At 45.3% G+C, this 20,467-nt stretch overlaps 1 protein-coding gene across 1 annotated transcript in view; it reads right to left on the bottom strand.

Annotated features, from left to right (window-relative positions):
* Positions 1 to 13,422, bottom strand: part of RERG (RAS like estrogen regulated growth inhibitor) — a 34,187-nt gene extending 20,765 nt beyond the window's left edge. Inside the window, exons 1-3 of the mRNA XM_056551546.1 lie at positions 13,252 to 13,422; positions 7,343 to 7,399; positions 2,721 to 2,794 (exon numbers count right to left, since the gene is read on the bottom strand). Coding sequence (XP_056407521.1) covers positions 2,721 to 2,794; positions 7,343 to 7,399; positions 13,252 to 13,312 — 192 coding nt within the window. The 5' untranslated portion in view covers positions 13,313 to 13,422. The remainder of the gene's footprint in view (positions 1 to 2,720; positions 2,795 to 7,342; positions 7,400 to 13,251) is intronic.
* Between the last annotated feature and the right edge of the window lie 7,045 nt (positions 13,423 to 20,467).

The raw sequence follows: 20,467 nt of genomic DNA, 5'->3' as shown, positions 1-20,467 counted from the left end.
GACAGGAGGTTTAGACTTTTAAGTATGAGAATCAAGACCTGGACAGGCCTCTCCACTTCCATTATATACAAATAAAACAATCCCTGCACTTTCCTGTAAAAAGCCCTTAGATTTCTCCCAAGGACACCTGCAATAGAAACAAATGATTCCTGCGTGGGAGCAGAAGGGACCGAACTGCTAATCCTTTCTGCTACCAATGAGACGAGCCGTACAGCTCTGCTATGAATGTCACATCTTCTGTCTATTGTACAGTAGGAGGTTGGATAGTGATGACCCCATCATTTCCCTTTTCTTTTATAGTGTTTTAATATACTGTATATTCCCCTTTGTAGAGGAAATGATATCTAGAAATCTGTATAGTTGTTCTGACAATTTAGGGGGATTCTACATGATCAGCACGTGGTAGCTGTGTACTTTATCTGAACGTCATCTATAGTTCCCTCGAATCCAAGGCCGCTTGTAGTAACCTACAGCGATTTGCAGTAAAGCAGTTTGCCAAAGTTTTTTTTTAACCCGAAGACACATCAGAATCTTGTACATAACTTTTCCAGACCAAAGGGAGGATACTGTAGTCCCAAAAAAAAGATGTCCAACAAGCCTGTCAGGTTTCCTTGTGCCCAGACTAGTCACTTTCTAACCTGGAGCCCTGCACATCACACCTCATCTGAATGTGCGGCATGAGTCCGTCTGTGCTTGCCCCATTGTTCTCAGTTTGCCTTTTTTAGCATTTTAGTGGCTGTCCTTCTGAAGTCATTGGGAATTTGTGTTTAGTCCTTTATTGATTCCCGTTTCCTGACGTCCACCATCACTATGGGTAAAGCTTTTATTGCTGGCCGCCATCTGTAACCCGAATCGTTGCTCTGCACCCACCTGCACTATTCTGTTTTCTCCTACACCCCATACTCCTCCAGGTGTCTCCTACACTCCTAACCCTCCACCTCCAGAGCCTTCTTCTATGTTCTGGAAAGGGTGCAATAAGTTATGATGCTGTTCAGAAAGATAAGAGGGAGAAGTCACTGCAGGAAATTCTCAGAGAGACGGTCAGATTGGTGCCGCAGCTCTACATAGACTCTGTCAGTCTTAGGATAGGTTTCCACGCGTTTTTACTTTTGTGTGGAAATTGCCTTTTTGGTCCCTTTGGCAGTTTCCCTGCAGGTGTTTTTTTTAAAGAATTTTGTTAGGTACCAAAAAAAGATGCAGTGGGGATAGAAAAAAAATGTAGACAAGGACAATTTTTTATTAATTTTCAATTAGGGACCAATTTATGTAAGCGGGCAGGGAAATAAAAATATAAGCTGCAATATTTAAAATGGAAGAAGTGGCTATGTAATTGTCACTTATTTTTTATATAAATTTTAATAAAACTTATTATTAATGTAACTACTGTAAAAGTTTATTAGGTATATTTATGTCATTATTCGGGTACTACTACTACTCCCAGCATGGAACAGAGTCTGTTCCATGCTGGGAGCTGTAGTACCTGCACTAAAGGACAGATCCGGACTTATAATTCAGAGAAGCAGGGGACTCTCTGCTGCCCTCCCCAATCTCTGCACTGAACTCTGTGCTGGCCAGTTATGTGAATAGAAATTCACCTAAATGATTCCTATTTGCCGCTCAGAGCGGTGATTGGCCGGCACTATCTGGCCAATCACCGCAATCACTATCTGGCCAATTGCAGAGTGCAGCAGAGAGCTGCCCACTTCTCTGAATTATAAGTCCAGGTTGCAACAGGTCTCAGGAGTGAGACCCGATGCGATCTGTCCTTTTAGTGCAGGTCCTACAGCTCCCACCAAGGAATGCTGGGAGAAGTAGTATCTAAAGAATGATGAAAATATACCTAATAAACTTCTACAGTTGTTAAAATAAAGTACAGTTTAGAAATTACATTATTAAAATAGATTAATAATAAAATGTTTTAATAAATTAATTTAAAAAATAAATAAGTTTTACAACTACATGGCCCCTGCATCCATTTTTAATATTGCCCGCTGCATTTTTATGTCCCTGCCCGCTCACATAAATTGTTCCCTGATTAAAAATTTATAAAAATTGAATTCTTAAAAAAATAAATTAAAATTTTTTTCCATCCCTACTGCATCTTTTTATAATTTTTTAAATATTTTTTTAATGGAAATCTACCAAATGTAATCAGAAAAACTAACTCCATCCCTTTTTTAGATTGCTAAAGTAAAAAGATGAATAAAAACCGCCTGCAAAAATGCCAATGTTAAAACCAACATGGCTTTTTTTTTTATGTTTTTTTCACTCCCATAGACTTCTATGGGAGAATAAGGCCAAGCTTTTCCTGAAAAAATCTCAACATGAGGTCATTTTTCTAAAACTGCCACGGAGCCTAAAATTGCAAAAAAAATTAAAAAAAAGCCAAAATGGATTTAAAAAAAAAACCTGCCAAACTCAAAAACTCCCAAGTGAATATAGTATTTTGCAGTTCCCTATTGTCTAACATCTGGCCGTAGTGTGGCAGAATAGGTGTTTTTATTGGTGTTTTTGCTAAAAAAAAAAAAAAAAAAGTGTAAACTTAGCCTCACAGAGTCCCGCTTTCCCATGTACTATTCAAAGGTTGCCTTTTAGTCATTCTCTTGCCTAAGAGAAACATTGGTTAATCTAATATGGATAACAAGGATTTTGACCTTTTTCAAGATTTTAGGTTTTGAAGCGGTAAATTCTGCTTTATAGACAGATGACAAATTCTTTACCTGACCGGCAGTGTCCAGTAACTCCATGGCAACCGCTTCATCGTCTATTGTGGTCTGATGCCGATAGGTAGATTCTAATGGTAAAAAAAAAAAAGTGTGAATACCACAAAACCATTTTATGCAGAGATTTCAGTGCCCTTTAAGATGAGCGTGCTTATAATGTTCCAAGAGATTGTGAATGTACTTGGAGTGAACAGTGTGCACTGGGCTTTGAATTGGGCTCTCGTGTTGGGAAAGAGTGAACAATTTATTGCCCAAGCTAAGATCTGTTCAAGGAGACAGACGTTCTGGGGCCACAGATCACAGCAGATAAGGAGGATTAGGACTGGGCTCTAGCACAAGGGGAGTGGGAGGTGCATATATATTGGATTTATATGAGGACTGGACGGCTGCTTCAAATTCTAATAACCTCACATCTCCAAGAAAAGCCCCATCGTGCCCTGGGGAGCAGAATGTAGAGTGTCATACGGACTGATCTTAACTCAAAAGATATAATTGACTGCAGAAATAGGTCCGTTGTAAAGTGAAAGACCAGGAGTGGATACTGACCACCCTCAAGCACAATCTTACACCATACAGGAGACAAGCAAATACCGGATTATAGTGATTACTAAAGTGGAAGGTGAAGTGCAGGAGATAAAAGCAATAGAAGGAGGAAAACATCAAGGTCCCAAGAGCAATACTGGACTCCCAAATTGTCAGACTAAAGACCTGTTTTCTCCCCTGCCTCAGGAGAGCATGAGTGATATGTTGTCTGATGGAGAAGCACTGGAGGAGAAAGCCTAGGGAAGAGGACTAGACCCTGGTTCAGCAAGCAGCAGCCATAAAAAGCCTTTGAGGACTATGAGCCCTAAATTGTCTGAAGAAGAACTGGAGCTGCAGTCCTGTGATAGAGGACAAGCCCATAGTCACAAACACTATGATGACCTCCAGGATGGTGATACCCAAAACCCTTTGGGCAGTATATCTGCACTCATCCACTTATTTCTTTCTTTTTGTTTGTCACTGTGCCACTTTACGTGTTTGTGTGTTCAAAGGATTGGTGCGGTAACCCTTTTGGGTGTCCCTTCTGCCGGTCTAGGGGAGGTGTGTGTGGCCATCAAGTTCCTCACCTCCCTTCAATAACCCTGCGCAGGGTACCGACTGTATAAGAGCTCTGCGGGCAGATACCCTGGTTAACACCTAGGTTGATGCTGGGAGTAGTTGTGGTCCCTTAGTAGCTACGGCGAAAAGGGACATCGAACCTAGAACCTCTCAGGTGCCTTTTGGCCTGGAGGGGAAGGGTAAGTTTTGTTGGGGGGCCTCTCTCCTGTCGGAGAAGGGCTTGAGGTCCTTTGTGCACATTTTTTTTAGTGTGACACGTTTGCACTTTTTCTTGCACATTGGGTGCCTGAGAGCACGTGCCTCAGATCTTTAAAAAATAAACCTTCTTCACTGGTTTTGCTTCCTATAAGAGATTGTACCCAGGTACCAGATTAATGACATTTGTTGTCTTGTGTGCTATATATCTGAGTGATGGGTCAGATGGTGGACCTGCCTTACCCAAGCATATTGTGGCAGAACATATCGGTGGATAAAGTGACTGGACTGGACCATAGAGTGCCTGAGAAAACCTTCAGAGTGGATGTGTACAAAGACTTTGTGTTTAGTTTGAATTATTCAAAATGCCAGAAACTATAGTTTAATTTACCTGCCTTCTATATGCAAATTAACCCAGGTAGTGGTCGGAGCCATGAGCAGGGCGCAGCAAGTCACGGCTCTCTGCAGGCCTGATTGACAGGCAAAGAGGCTTCTACATCACTTACTGTCGGGACGTAGAAGCCTCTTTTATGAGAAGTGCAGGAAAGCCATTTCTGAAGGAGATTCAGAGATTGTAATACTTTGATGAAAAATATTCTTCTATACTGTACTTCCATTATTTAACAAACCAATAGGATAGACCCAGAGACACGGTAACCAGTTCATTCTGGGACTTTCTAAAGACATTGGGGGAGATTTATCAAGGGATTTAGAGCTCTTTTTTTGCTTACAAAAGTCACACAAAAAGTCGCATGTGCGCCTAAGCAATTTTTTGTGCAACATTTGGCTGTAAGCAAAAAACTACAGAAGAGCTTACCAAAGCAAGATTCGGTTTTCACTTTCCAGTGGTCAGGGATTTTATCAAGTGCGAAAGTCGCACAAAAAATCGCAACCACCTCCAAAAAAGCGTAAATTTAAGCAAGTCTGGAGCTGGCTTACAAAGCTTGCTTTGGAGAGCGGATTTTATATTTCCCACTGGGAGCCGAGATCATGGCTCCTGCAGGAAATATGAAATCAGATCTGTACAAAGAGAGAGAGATGAGCGGTGGCTGAGGGGAGATAAGCGGCAGCGGGGAGAGATAAGCAGCAGCTGGGAGGAGATTAGCGGCAGCGGGGAGAGATAAGCAGCAGCTGGGAGGAGATGAGTGGCGGCTGGGAGGAGATGAGCGGCGGCTGGGAGGAGATGAGCGGCAGCTGGGGGGAGATGAGTGGCGGCTGGGAGGAGATGAGTGGCAGGGAAAAGAATGGCGGCGGGGTAGAAATGAATGGGTGCTGGGGGAAGATGTGGGGCCGGGGCAGCGGAGCCGGCTCCCAGAAATATGAAACTACACTGTTATTTCATATTTCCCAGGTGGTGCTGTGATTGGCTGAGACCAACCAGCCAATCCCAGCAGCGCCCGGGAAATAGGAAATTACAGTGTAGTTTCATATTTCTGGGAGCCGGCCTGTATCAATCACCCACCCAAGAGTTGCAACTACAACTCCCAGCATGTCCTAACTGTAAGGGCTGGGAGTTGTAGTCTTGCAACAGCTAGTGGGCTGGTGGTAGATGCGGCTGGCATTTTAACACCAGGGTGCCTCCAGCTGTTTCTAAACTACAACTCCCATCCTGGAAGTTGTATTTTAGAAACGGGGTGCCTCCAGCTGTTTCTAAACTAAAACTCCTGTCATGGAAGTTGTAGTTTGGAAACGGGGTGCCTCCAGCTGTTGCTAAACTATAACTTCCGTCCTAGAAGTTGTAGTTTAGAAATGGGGTGCCTCCAGCTGTTTCTAAACTACAACTCCCATCATGGGAGTTGTAGTTTAGGAACAACAAGACTCCAGATGTTGCTAAACTGGAGGCTCACTGTTGCTAAATTAAACCACTCATCATTCTCAGACAGGCAAAGGCTGTCTGGAAATGATGGGGGTTGTAGTTTAGCAACAGCTGGAGGCTCCTTGTTTGAAAACTTCTTTATGGGCGTTCTCCCAGTGTTTTTTGGAATAATTTTTTTATAAACGTGTTGTGTTTTTTATTTTTTATTTACTCTACAGGCTTAGTAGTGGAAGCTGTCTTATAGACTTAATCCATTACTAAGCCAGGGCTTAGAGTTAGCCTCAAAAACAGCTAGTGCTAACCCCCAATTATTACCCCGGTACCCATCACCACAGGGGTGCCGGGAAGAGCCGGTACCAACAGGCCTGGAGCATCAAATATGGCTCTCCTGGGCCTAGGCAGTAACAGGCTGGGGAGGGCCAGTAACGTCAGGCTGTTGCTGCTTAGTTGGTATTTGGCTGAGAATAAAAATACAGGGAACCCTATGCATTTTTTTAATATATATTTATATATATATATATATATATATATATATATATATTTAATTATTTAGGAAAAATGTGGTTCCCCGTATTTTTATTCTCAGCCAGATACCAACCAAGCAGCAACAGCCTGACGTTACCAGGGTGGGCAAGGACCATTGTTACTGGCCCTCCCCAGCCTAAATAATGCCAGCCTGTTACCGCCTAGGTGCGCCATTTTTGGCGCCCCAGGCCTGTTGATACCGGCTCTTCCCAGCACCCCTGTGGCGGTGGGTACCGAGGTAATAATTGGAGGTTAGCGCTAGCTGGTTTTGGGGCTAATGATAAGCCCTGGCTTAGTAATGGATTCTGTCTATAAGACAATTTCCACTACTAAGCCTGAAAAGTAAAAAAAAAAAAACACAACACGTTTAAAAAACTTTTATTTAAAAAATCACTCCCCCACAAGCCCTTGTTAACCATTTTATTAATATTAAACAAAAAAAAAGCTGGACACAGTACTCCACCAAATCTAAAGTAGTCCATAGGATATACGGATCTAAAAGGAGAAGAAAAAAACTAACAAACAAAAAATGTTAGTGCATTTGGGGGGGGGGGAGTGGTAAATTAAATGTAATAAACATGCATATAGATATATATATATATATATATCAGACTTTTTTTTCACAGCTGCGACTAGAGGTGGGGTTACAAAGTGTTGTTCTGAAGTCATTTATTGGTTTTTGCTTATGTGGGCTAAAAAATGGTATTTAAAAGTGATTTATTGTTTTTAGCTTATGTAAGCCAAATTTATCAACCCCCTGTGATAGTTTAATAAATGTCTCATACATAAACAAAACAAAAAGCAAGAAAAAAATGCCTGCAGAACTCTCTTACCAAAGCAACGATGATAAATCTCCCCAATTCATTCTGTGGACCCATAAACTGGGATAAAATGTAGTGCTGAACTATCAGATCGCAGAGATCTTTTATAGAGAAGTAGGTTCCAGTCACAGGTATATAGACAATATATGGATGTACCTTACCTAAAGTCGGGTCGTATTCCCAAATGAAGCGTTTTGTTAGGAACCTCACCAGAAGAGCTGAGAAAACAGAGAAATATAACAAAACTTCATGTTCAAAATTATGCCGATAAAATGCTGAAGGGATCAATAGGCAACACGTGTATAATGTCATAGAGAGACGAATTGTGCCAAATTCTTCAACATGATTGAGGCCAGTACTTCCATCCTAAGCTTCCTACATTACACAAGGGATTTCAATGCATTTCTGAGAAGATCTCCCAAAAGATCCACCCAGGAATGCATTGCCGTCTATGGGGACGGCAATGCAGTCCACGCGGTCCGCCGGCTCGATCCCCGGCAGAAATTCTGTCCAGAAATTCCACAGTGTGAACCCAGCCTTAGAAGGGTGGGTATACATCAGGTAGGCTGGACTATGTGTCCATGCAGTAGACATTCTGCCTTTTCTTGATTCATTACATTTTATGCAATTTTTGCATGTGTAATGTGATGGCACAATATAAAGAGACCTGCTGCATGGACGGCAATTGCTACCAGGGGTCATCCATCTGTTTTTTGGTGGCTCTGTTTCAGCTGCACTGACATAATCAGGGCAAAACTCACAATTTTCCCTCAAAATCCTTACCCAGATTTTTCATAATGGAAATAAGAGAAATTATGTGCCCAGTATGAATATTGGTAAATCCTAACGTTTTTTGTATAGTATATTAACCCTAAGATGGACTTGGTGGTAATATGTTCTCAATAAGCAGCACAGCAAATAGTTATACAAAATTATACAAATGATGTTTCCAAGTTCAGTCTTAGCATCTTCCAGACCATAGAAAGAGAAATTCTCTGACCATTTGTTAAACAATTTTACCATATAAGTCATTTGAATGTTAATTCCCTAAAATCTCAATGTAGCCTACGGTGATGGCAAACGTTCTATAAACAAAGAGCAATTTATGGCCTGTGAATAGTTGTGTGAATATTAGTGGGGATATTAACTATGCGTCCAAGATATCACCAGTAATGCAGCACTTGTATCCACTGTTTATATAGGATCCAAACAACTAGAATGGATGGTCCACAGAGGCCGGGGGGGGGGGGGGGGGGGGGGCGCTGGAACTGGCGTTAGACCGGCTGTAGGCCTCACAGTCCAAACCATCAAGAGGAAATAGATCAGAGGCAACAACTTCCTAGAACTGTCTGGTGCTTTGTTTAAACTGAGACAAGGCCACCTAAGGATCCCTCCTAACACACAACGCTTCTGATCAGAGCCCCCCCGTTTGAGTATGAGGCGTAAAGCTATGGGGGGAGCGCAATAACAACTAGGAAAGTCCAGCACCTCTGGAATCTTACTGTTACGCCGAGCGCTCCGGGTCCCCGCTCCTCCCCGGAGCGCTCGCAGCGTCCTCTCATTCGGAGCGCCCCGTTTAGACCTCCTGACTGGGTGCGCTGCGATATTACTCCCAGCCGGGATGCGATTCGCGACGCGGGACGCGCCAGCTGGCGATGCGCATCCCGGCTCCCATACCTGACCCGTTCTCCGTCTGTGTTGTCCCGTCGCGCGGCCCCGCTCCTTAGGGCGCGCGCGCGCCGGGTCTCTGCGATTTAAAGGACCACTGCGACACTGATTGGCGCAGCAGGCCTAATCAGTATCTTCACCTGTGCACTCCCTACTTATACCTCACTTCCCCTGCACTCCCTTGCCGGATCTTGTTGCCATTGTGCCAGTGAAAGCGTTTCCTTGTGTGTTCCTAGCCTGTGTTCCAGACCTCCTGCCGTTGCCCCTGACTATGATCCTTGCTGCCTGCCCTGACCTTCTGCTACGTCCGACCTTGCTCTTGTTTACTCCCTTGTACCGCGCTTATCTCAGCAGTCAGAGAGGTTGAGCCATTGCCGGTGGATACGACCTGGTTGCTACCACCGCTGCAAGACCATCCCGCTTTGCGGCGGGCTCTGGTGAATACCAGTAGCAACTTAGAACCGGTCCACCGACACGGTCCACGCCAATCCCTCTCTGGCACAGAGGATCCACCTCCAGCCAGCCGAATCATGACAGTAGATCCGGCCATGGATCCCGCTGAGGTCCCACTGCCAGTTGTCGCCGACCTCACCACGGTGGTCGCCCAGCAGTCGCAACAGATAGCGCAACAAGGCCACCAGCTGTCTCAACTGACCGTGATGCTACAGCAGCTACTACCACAGCTTCAGCAATCATCTCCTCCGCCAGCTCCTGCACCTCCTCCGCAGCGAGTGGCCGCTTCCAGCCTCCGATTATCCTTGCCGGATAAATTTGATGGGGACTCTAAGTTTTGCCGTGGTTTTCTTTCGCAATGTTCCCTGCATTTGGAGATGATGTCGGACCAGTTTCCAACTGAAAGGTCTAAGGTGGCTTTCGTAGTCAGCCTTCTGTCTGGGAAAGCCCTGTCATGGGCCACACCGCTCTGGGACCGCAATGATCCTGTCACTGCCTCTGTACACTCCTTCTTCACGGAGATTCGAAGTGTCTTTGAGGAACCTGCCTGAGCCTCTTCTGCCGAGACTGCCCTGCTGAACCTGGTCCAGGGTAATTCTTCTGTTGGCGAGTACGCCATCCAGTTCCGTACTCTTGCCTCCGAATTATCCTGGAATAATGAGGCCCTCTGCGCGACCTTTAAAAAAGGCCTATCCAGTAACATTAAAGATGTGCTGGCCGCACGAGAAATTCCTGCTAACCTGCATGAACTCATTCATCTTGCCACCCGCATTGACATGCGTTTTTCCGAAAGGCGTCAGGAGCTCCGCCAGGATATGGACTTTGTTCGCACGAGGCGGTTTCTCTCCCCGGCTCCTCTCTCCTCTGGTCCTCTGCAACCCATTCCTGTGTCTCCCGCCGTGGAGGCTATGCAAGTTGACCGGTCTCGCTTGACACCTCAAGAGAGGACACAACGCCGCATGGAGAACCTTTGCCTGTACTGTGCCGGTACCGAACATTTCTTGAAGGATTGTCCTATCCGTCCTCCTCACCAGGAAAGACGCACGCTGACTCCGCACAAAGGTGAGACAGCTCTTGATGTGAACTCTGCTTCCCCACGTCTTACTGTGCCTGTGCGGATGTCTTCTTCTACCTTCTCTGCTATGGCCTTCTTGGATTCCGGATCTGCAGGAAATTTTATCTTGGCCTCTCTCATCAACAGGTTCAACATCCCGGTGACCAGTCTCGCCCGACCCCTCTACATCAACTCTGTTAACAATGAAAGATTGGACTGTACCGTGCATTATCGCACGGAACCTCTCTTAATGTGCATCGGACCCCATCACGAAGAAATTGAATTTTTGGTCCTCTCTAACTGCACTTCAGAGATTCTTCTTGGATTACCGTGGCTTCAACGCCATTCCCCAACCCTTGATTGGACCACAGGGGAGATCAAGAACTGGGGTACTTCTTGCCACAAGGACTGTCTTAAACCGGCTCCCAGTACTCACAGTCGTGACCCTGTTGTTCCTCCGGTATCTGGTCTTCCTAAGGCCTATCTGGACTATGCTGATGTTCTTTGCAAGAAACAAGCAGAGACTTTGCCTCCTCACAGGCCTTATGACTGTCCTATTGACCTCCTCCCGGGTACTACTCCACCCCGGGGCAGAATCTATCCTCTGTCTGCTCCAGAAACCCAAGCCATGTCGGAATACATCCAGGAGAACTTAAAAAAGGGGTTTATCCGCAAGTCCTCCTCTCCTGCCGGAGCTGGATTTTTTTTTGTCTCCAAAAAAGATGGCTCTCTACGCCCTTGCATTGATTACCGCGGACTTAATAAAATCACGGTAAAAAACCGCTACCCCCTACCTCTTATCTCGGAACTCTTTGACCGCCTACAAGGCGCCCACATCTTTACCAAGCTGGACTTAAGAGGTGCTTATAATCTCATCCGCATCAGGGAGGGGGACGAATGGAAGACTGCATTTAACACCAGAGATGGACACTTTGAGTATCTGGTCATGCCCTTTGGCCTGTGCAACGCCCCTGCCGTCTTCCAAGACTTTGTAAATGAAATTTTTCGTGATCTCCTATATTCCTGTGTTGTGGTTTATCTGGACGATATTCTGATTTTTTCTGCCAACTTGGAAGAACACCGCCAGCATGTCCGCATGGTTCTTCAGAGACTTCGGGACAATCAACTTTATGCCAAAATGGAAAAATGTCTCTTTGAATGTCAGTCTCTTCCTTTCCTAGGATACTTAGTCTCTGGCCAGGGACTACAAATGGACCCAGATAAACTATCTGCCGTATTAGATTGGCCATGCCCCTCCGGACTCCGTGCTATCCAACGTTTTTTGGGGTTCGCCAATTATTACAGACAATTTATTCCATACTTTTCTACTATTGTGGCTCCTATCGTGGCTCTAACCAAGAAAAATGCCTGTTACGCCGAGCGCTCCGGGTCCCCGCTCCTCCCCGGAGCGCTCGCAGCGTTCTCTCATTCGCAGCGCCCCGGTCAGACCTGCTGACCGGGTGCGCTGCGATATTACTCCCAGCCGGGATGCGATTCGGGACGCGCCCGCTCGCGATGCGCATCTCGGCTCCCGTACCTGACCCGTTCCCCGTCTGTGTTGTCCCGGCGCGCGCGGCCCCGCTCCTTAGGGCGCGCGCGCGCCGGGTCTCTGCCATTTAAAGGGCCGCTGCGCCACTGATTGGCGCAGCAGGCCTAATCAGTATTCTCACCTGTGCACTCCCTACTTATACCTCACTTCCCCTGCACTCCCTTGCCGGATCTTGTTGCCATTGTGCCAGTGAAAGCGTTTCCTTGTGTGTTCCTAGCCTGTGTTCCAGACCTCCTGCCGTTGCCCCTGACTACGATCCTTGCTGCCTGCCTTGACCTTCTGCTACGTCCGACCTTGCTCTTGTTTACTCCCTTGTACCGCGCTTATCTCAGCAGTCAGAGAGGTTGAGCCGTTGCCGGTGGATACGACCTGGTTGCTACCGCCGCTGCAAGACCATCCCGCTTTGCGGCGGGCTCTGGTGAATACCAGTAGCAACTTAGAACCGGTCCACCGACACGGTCCACGCCAATCCCTCTCTGGCACAGAGGATCCACCTCCAGCCAGCCGAATCAAGACACTTACTGCTATCATCTCCCAGGTTTACCCATACGCAGGCATAAGCCGGTGACATCGGGCTTCCTATTACGATATTTTATTTTTATTAAGGATCAATAATGCTGGAAGTATGCAAAACTAAGCTGGCCCTAGACCAGTGTTTCCCAAGTGCAGTCCTCACCGGGTCATGATTGGAGGATATCCCATACATGATAACATCATCTGTAAATAACTAAGGAAATCTTGAAAATATGACCTGTTGGGGGACTTGACGACGGGGTTTGGGACACACTGTCCGGACTTTCCTTTCGCTATTTGTAACATTATCCCAGGGCCTCAGGCTGTACGATAAATTTAGGGCATCTTTACATGTCCAATGTCATACCACGTATTAGCTGTCTTACTTAAAACTTTTGGTGCACGGTGTTGCATTTCAAGTCACACCTGTACGAAGCACAGCACTTATTGAAGGAGAAGCAAAATGTATCTAAAACACATAAGTAGCTTGGACCGCTGGGACCCCTGCGATGTCCGGAACGGGAACCATGCTAAGCGCCAAAGAGACCCTAGTACAGCACAAGGGCATCTCCAGTGCTCCCATAGAAAGGAATAGAGCCTGTGTCATCTACCGGTGTATGTCTCACGCTCGTCACTGGCAGCCAGGGTCCTGTTCTGGAGATCAGGGAGGTCCAAGCAGTTGGATCCCCCACGATAAGCTTTTGTGGATAGGGAATAAGTACGTTTTGGCTAGCGTTCTCCTTTAATAAGACCTTAGCACAATAAGAGGACAATGTAAGAGAAGCCACCCCCAATACACAATATGCACCAATATAGGAAACATACAAACCCACCAGATTTTCCAACTCCAGCTCTGCCAAAAACAGCAATCTTCACTTCTGTGCTTTTTGCCATCTCAACGTTGTCGTAGTTGTTGTTGTCAATCTTTTTGGATAACGTTTCACACTCACTTTGTCATCTTTAGGCTGCAGTGTCTTCACGTCTACATAAAAACACCAAATCCTGGCAATGAGGGCAATGTTATCATGACTATCATGCAATATTCTTTGCGTTTTTGGAGATTTTTTTGAGCAATATTGGCACATGCTGGATTTTCTGGCACAAGCAGGAAAAATATAAATTCTAAATTACATTCCAAATGAGTAATTATACACATATGATAAATAGGGACCCTAGTAACCAGCAAAATCTCAACCAAAATTCCCAAAGGCCTGAAGTGAATCGTGTCATGTTGTTTTGTAGGGTTATTTTCAGACCATCTTTGTTTTGGTCAGCATTTTTCCCTACAAGAAAAAAAAAATAGCCGATCAGTCACTGGGGTCACCAAGTTAGATTACACTGAGGCCTTCCGCTGCCTTTGCTCAGTGGTCGTCTCATCCTCCCATTTTTTTTTTAAATCCTTGAATTATCTAAAAAGTGAAGCAGGTTTGTAAAATTCTATTGACCAAGAGGCAGTGCCCCACTGTGTGTCTCTGTGATCTGAGAATATTGGTTGTAAGACTTTTATCTTTAATGTATACTGACTACCTGATGTTAGTTTTGGAAATTGTGTTGAGAAGTAATTGACCAACGTATACCACATGGATGTGCAGCCATGTCTTCTTTATCTAAATTTGTAGTTAGGTTTAACTCTAACCCTTGGAGGGCATACATGTATGCCCTTATCCTGCTCCCCCTGTGTGAAGCAGGCTCTGCAACTGAGTGTGCTTCATACCTGATGGGTCCCGGCTGCTAGAAACCATTGCATTGCCAGACATTGCCGATCATTTAGACGCCGCAATCAAAGTTGATCTTTTAGTAAAAAAAAACTACAAATGTATGCCGGTGAGTGTCTGAACAGACCATCACCATCACTTGTCAAGTAAGGTGAGGGCCAGAGCATGTAAAGGACGGGTAAGTAGATGGGGCCCGGTACAGGAGATCACAAGGGGGTCCCAGTGGTCAGACCCCCACGATCAGACACTTATCCTGTTCAATCTAGCGTAGTCTTGCTTAGGGTGAGGAGCACCTTCACTTAGGTCTCAGTTCCCGAGATTGTGTGGGGCACATCAGCTCCAGCAAAAAAAAGGATTCTACACCCCAGAGTTTATTACCAGTACATTCTGAGGAATTAAGTGAGAGGAGAAAATATAGAGACAGGGAAGGGGGGGGGTAGTCTTACAGGAGCCCCATAACACATCAAGGACTATTCTGGACTTGTGGTAGAGTTTAGAGTCATTGGGGCTTGGAGTCATTGCTAAAAGGATCCACACCTTGCATCTCAAATCAGCGAGTCATTTTATCTGCTTTGAAACAATCTGTGAGGGAAATCTGTGGGCTTTATCTAAAAGGTTAGAGGAAAGCATAGACTATATTTACTACCCCATATACTAGCTGTATTATGCACTTAACCCCTTAGCCTAAAATTATGTACATGTACGTCAGGGATCATGGGATCCTGCATCCCAATGTACATGACTTATGCCGCATTCACATCACGATTACACAGATATGATTCTGAAGCTCAAACCGCCTGCAATCGTTTTCTGTTCACCGACAGGCTCATACACATTCACTCCTATGGCCCACACTGACCCGATCGTAGTCAGCTAGTGACTACATTCAGGTCATTCTCTTAAGTGCCTCCGACTTTTGACTTGGACTGAAAATTGTGATCTTCAGTCTAAAGACAGAGGCGTTTGGAAAATGACCCGAACACAATCACGAGCTGACTATGATCAGGTCCATTCCTGTCCTGAGCCTGTCCATGCACAAATACGATTGCAGATGATTTGAGCTTCAGAAATTGTATCTGTGCAACTAATTGTGTCACACAGTGACGGTATAACTAAAATCGGACTCCCCGACAGAGAACATATCCCCATATCCAGCCAGGAACCAAGCAGCTTTGAAACAGGCCAGCAATCACTGATTTGGGTCCATCTGTACGGATGGACTAATCCCAGTAAGAAGGTCCTGACAGGTTGGTTTTATTGGCCTTCTCAGCTCCGGTGGTCGTATAGTTATTTTGCGAAATAATCAAAGTAAAGGTTAGAAGAACAGCACCGACAGTTATTGGCAGAAATCACAAGCAAAACGGAGTCCAATGTAGGTAAATCCAAAGACAGAAGAAGGGTACAGTCCAAGATGGGAAAATCCACAGATATGGTATAGTCCACCCGGAAAACTGGGCACTAGGGGCAGAAGAAAGAACAATTCACAGTTAACGGCATAAGGCTTTGGGTCTTCGTCTGATTGATGTCCCTGTTCTCAGCAGCAGCTCCCTTTTCCAATGTAGCAATGGTCGTTCAAGCAACCAGGGTTCCAGTGCCCGGGAGGTGTTGTACTATATTCAGCTTCTCATTTTTCTGGGATTATGATACACCTACTACCCCCATCCTCCACTTATCTTCTCATATACCCCAGTGACCAGGCTTATTGGACTCTCCAGGTCTGGCTGTGGACAGTGGTTAGATGCACAGCAGGGGACATCACCAGGCTATTCCAGGTGTGTGGGGTCCTCATTGTCCAGTTCCAGCAGGAGATCACCCCCTCTGCTCCGGTCCGGTCTTCCTGTCTTTCCTCTGGCCGATATTTGTGTATTAAAGCTTTATTAATAGCATCTCAGATTTACTGTATTGTGAACACTGTAAAAATTATTGCACAACAAATTTTGCCTTACATATATATTTTTTCTGGCTAAGTAATACATAATATGATAAAGTAAAAAGTACAACTTGTCCCACAAAAAGAAGCCCTAATACAACTTTGTCAGTGGAAAAAGTTATGGGTCTTAAAATTTGAGGAGCAAAAAAAACTTGAGCCAAAAAAAAATGCTGGGTCATGAAGGGGTTAAATTAGGGGCGTGAAGAAGCACAGTTGGTGCCAAGTACCAGCAGGAACGGCACATCTGAAGCAGGGCCAGAACATAATGCTTGCTGCATTTTTCCCACATTGGACAATAGTTTATAAGGGGGCCGAGGCCGCTTTAGTGTACAGGGCGTGATGGTATATTGAATAATTCAGGCTTGCCGATTCTCTCCCGTGTCACATTGCCTCCTCCTCCCATGTGTCATTGATGCAGGTGATTGGCCAAGCGGGCCATCACTGTCGAGACAAGTGTGCCTCGGAAGGTGAGGGCTGGAGCACTCAGCTGGAAAAGTTGGACCTTGTTCAGGTAATTTAAAGGGTGAGCGGATCCCAGATGTCAGATCTCATGGTCAGACACTTATCCCCTTCAAAGGAGTACTCCCTTACCCAAGCACTCTGAACATTTTGTTCAGAACACTTGGAGTGGGCGGCTGTGATCGTGACAACCCCCACACCCCCTCCCATAGACTTGAATGGAGGGGGTGTGGCTGTGAGTCACTAACACGGCCACCCACTCCAAGCGTTCTAAACAAAATGTTCAGAGTGCTTGGGCATGGGAGTACTCCTTTAATTTACTGTAGTGCATCAGTATGTTTTTTATTTAATTAATTTCATTTTATTTGTATTATGGACGATTTACGACAAAAATGTTGGCCAATTTTTGTGTTATTTAATAATGAAACTGTTTATTTTATTAACCCTTTAAAGACTCCCCAAACATCTTATACCCTATCCAAAGAAATACAGTGAAACCATCATAATTTAGAAAAATACAGTGATATACATTTTTGGTCATAACGCTCAGCACTAATTGAAAGCGTTATGATATTTAGAAGGGGAGGAGGAAAAAAACAAAATTGGCTGGGTCCTTAAAGGGGTACACCGCCCCAGACATCCAAAGTATAGGGAATAAGATGTCTGATCGCAGGGATCCCGTCACTGGGGACCCCTGCAATCTCTGCAGCGGCACCCCGCCGTCATCACTACAGAGCACACTGGCTCTGTGCGTGATGACGGGACGATGCAGGGGACGGAGCATCGTGACGTCACAGCTTCGTCACGGGGGGGCGGAGCTGTGACATCACGATGCTCCGTCCCCTGCATCGCCTCTTCATCACGCACAGAGCCAGTGTTCTCTGTAGTGATGGCGGCGGAGCGCCGCTGCAGAGATTGCAGGGGTCCCCAGTGACTGGATCCCTGCGATCAGACATCTTATCCCCTATACTTTCGATGTCTGGGGCGGAGTACCCCTTTAAAGACCCAGCCAATTTTCGTTTTTTCCTCCTCCCCTTCTAAAAATCATAACGCTTTCAATTAGTGCTGAGCGATATGACCAAAAATGTATATCACTGTATTTTTCTAAATTATGATTGTTTCACTGTATTTAACTGCATTTTTTTTTTTATCACTCACTCTCCCCCTCCCCCCCTTGAGCGCCTTGGGGACTAATCATATATGACCCGCGGGCGCTGCTCTGCTTCTCCCCCCCCCCCACCCCACCAAATGAATTAGCAGCCGCAGCGCTCTGTCCCCACATCGGGGAACTAGTCAAACATTCATGGCCGTAAATGTTGGACCCCCTGAAATTATTCTAGAAAATGAAGTGTTTCTCGCAGAAAAGGATTGCAGTAACACATGTTTTGCTATACACCTGTTCATTCCCTTTGTGTGTATTGGAACTAAACCAGAAAAGGGAGGAAAAAAAGCAAATTGGACATAATGTCACCAAACTCCAAAAATGGGCAGGACAAAATTATTGTCACCCTTTCAAAATTGTGGAAAAATAAGATTGTTTCAAGCACGTGATGCTCCTTTAAACTCACCTGGGGCAAATAACAGGTGTGGGCAATATAAAAATCACACCTGAAAGCAGATAAAAAGGAGAGAAGTTCACTTAGTCTTTGCATTGTGTGTCTGAGTGTGCCACACTAAGCATGGACAACAGAAATAGAAGAAGAGAACTGTCTGAGGACTTGAGTACCAAAATTGTGGAAAAATTAGATTGTTTCAAGCACGGGATGCTCCCTTAAACTCACCTGGGGCAAATAACAGGTGTGGGCAATATATAAATCACACCTGAAAGCAGATAAAAAAGGAGGGAAGCTCACTTAGTCTTTGCATTGTGTGTCTGTGTGTGCCACACTAAGCATGGACAACAGAAATAGGAGAAGAGAACTGTCTGAGGACTTAAGAACCAAAATTGTGGAAAAATATCAACAATCTCAAGGTTACAGGTCCATCTCCAGAGATCTAGATTTGTCTTTGTCCATAGTGCGCAACATTATCAAGAAGTTTACAACCCATGGCCCTGTAGATAATCTCCCTGGGCGTTGACGGAAGAGAAAAATTGATGAAAGGTGTCAGCGCAGGATAGTCCGGATGGTGGATAAGCAGCCCCAAACAAGTTCCAAAGATATTCAAGCTGTCCTGCAGGCTCAGGGAGCCTCTGTGTCAACGCGAACTATCCGTCGACATTTAAATGAAATAAAATGCTATGGAGGAGACCCAGGAGGACCCCACCGCTGACACAGACATAAAAAGCAAGACGACATTTTGCCAAAATGAACTTGAGTAACCAAAATCTGGGAAAACGTCTTGTGGACAGATGAGACCAAGATGGAGCTTTTTGGTAAAGCACATCATTCTACTGTTTACCGAAAACGGAATGAGGCCTACAAAGAAAAGAAGTACCTACAGTGAAATATGGTGGAGGTCACTGATGTTTTCGGGTTGTTTTGCTGCCTCTGGCACTGGGGGCCTTGAGTGTACAAGGCATCATGAAATCTGAGGATTACCAATGGATCTTGGGTAGCACTGTACAGCCCAGTGTCAGAAAGCTGGGTTTGTGTCCGAGATCTTAGGTCTTCCAGCAGGACAATGACCCCAAACATACGTCAAAAAGCCCCAGAAATGGATGGCAACAAAGCGCTGGAGAGTTCTGAAGTGTCAGCAATGAGTCCAGATCTAAATCCCATTGATCACCTGTGGAGAGATCTTATAATTACTGTTGGGAAAAGGCGCCTTCCAACAAGAGAGACCTGGATCAGTTTGCAAAGGAAGAGTGGTCCAACATTCCGGCTGAGAGGTGTAAGAAGCTTATTGATGCTTATAGAAAGCCACTGATTTCACATATTTTTTCCAAAGGGTGGGCAACCAAATATTAAGTTATGGGGGGACAATAATTTTGTCCAGCCCATTTTTGGAGTTTGGTGACATTATGTCCAATTTGCTAAAAAAAAATTTACTGCAATCCTTTTCTGTAAGAAATACTTCATTTTCTTGAAAAATTTCAAGGGTGCCAACATTTACAGCCATGACTGTATGTTGCCCACAGGCACTGCTCTGCTTCTCCTCCTGTGAGCCGCAGCACTGCACATCTTCCCCACGTCGGGAAATGAATCATTGTGAGCCACGGGGGCAGGGCTTCTGTTCTGATCGGAGAACGGAAGCTGTCACCTCCCCCTGCAAGTGCTGAAAGCCAGTGAACTGCAGGCGCTGCAGAGCTTCTGATCCCCGTCCCTTCTGGTCAGAACAGAAGCTCACTGGCTTTCAGCACTTGCAGGGGGAGGTGACAGCTTCCATTCTCCGATCAGAACAGATGCTCTGCGCCCGCGGCTCACAATTAATTTATTTCCCGACGTGGGGAGGATGTGCAGTGCTGCGGCCATCGCTGCGGCTCACAGGAGGAGGAGTAGAGCTTTGCTTTTTATAAATTTTTTTATGGTATATGAAGTGACCAAAAGTGCACATTTTTGGACTTTGGTATTTTTTTACGTATACGCTATTGACCGTGCAGTTAGCTAACCTTACATATTAATGGTTGGTACATTTACGCACGTGGCAGTACCACATATGGCTTAAAGATTTTATTACATTCTTTTATTTAAAATATGGGAAAAGGGGGGTGATTTACACTTTTATTATGGAAGGGGTTAATTCACATTATAAACTTTATTATTATTATTATTTTATTTTTTTTTAGTTCCCATAGGGGGCGATAACATGTGATCTTTTAGTTTTATATACTGATCAATGCTATAGCATAGCATTGATCAGTGTTCTCGGTGCTCTGCTGCTCTAGCCTGCATGGCTGGCTGTGAGCATCTGGCCACTGATTAAATGGAGAGGAGGCAGGTAAGGGCCCTCCCGTCGTCCTCTCAGTTGATCGGAACATCGCGGGGACCGCGATGGTCCCCGTCA

Source organism: Hyla sarda, unplaced genomic scaffold, assembly GCF_029499605.1.
Source record: "Hyla sarda isolate aHylSar1 unplaced genomic scaffold, aHylSar1.hap1 scaffold_1083, whole genome shotgun sequence".
NCBI lineage: Eukaryota > Metazoa > Chordata > Amphibia > Anura > Hylidae > Hyla > Hyla sarda.
Note: the sequence above shows the minus strand (reverse complement) of the source record. Positions and strands in the feature narration are given on the sequence as shown.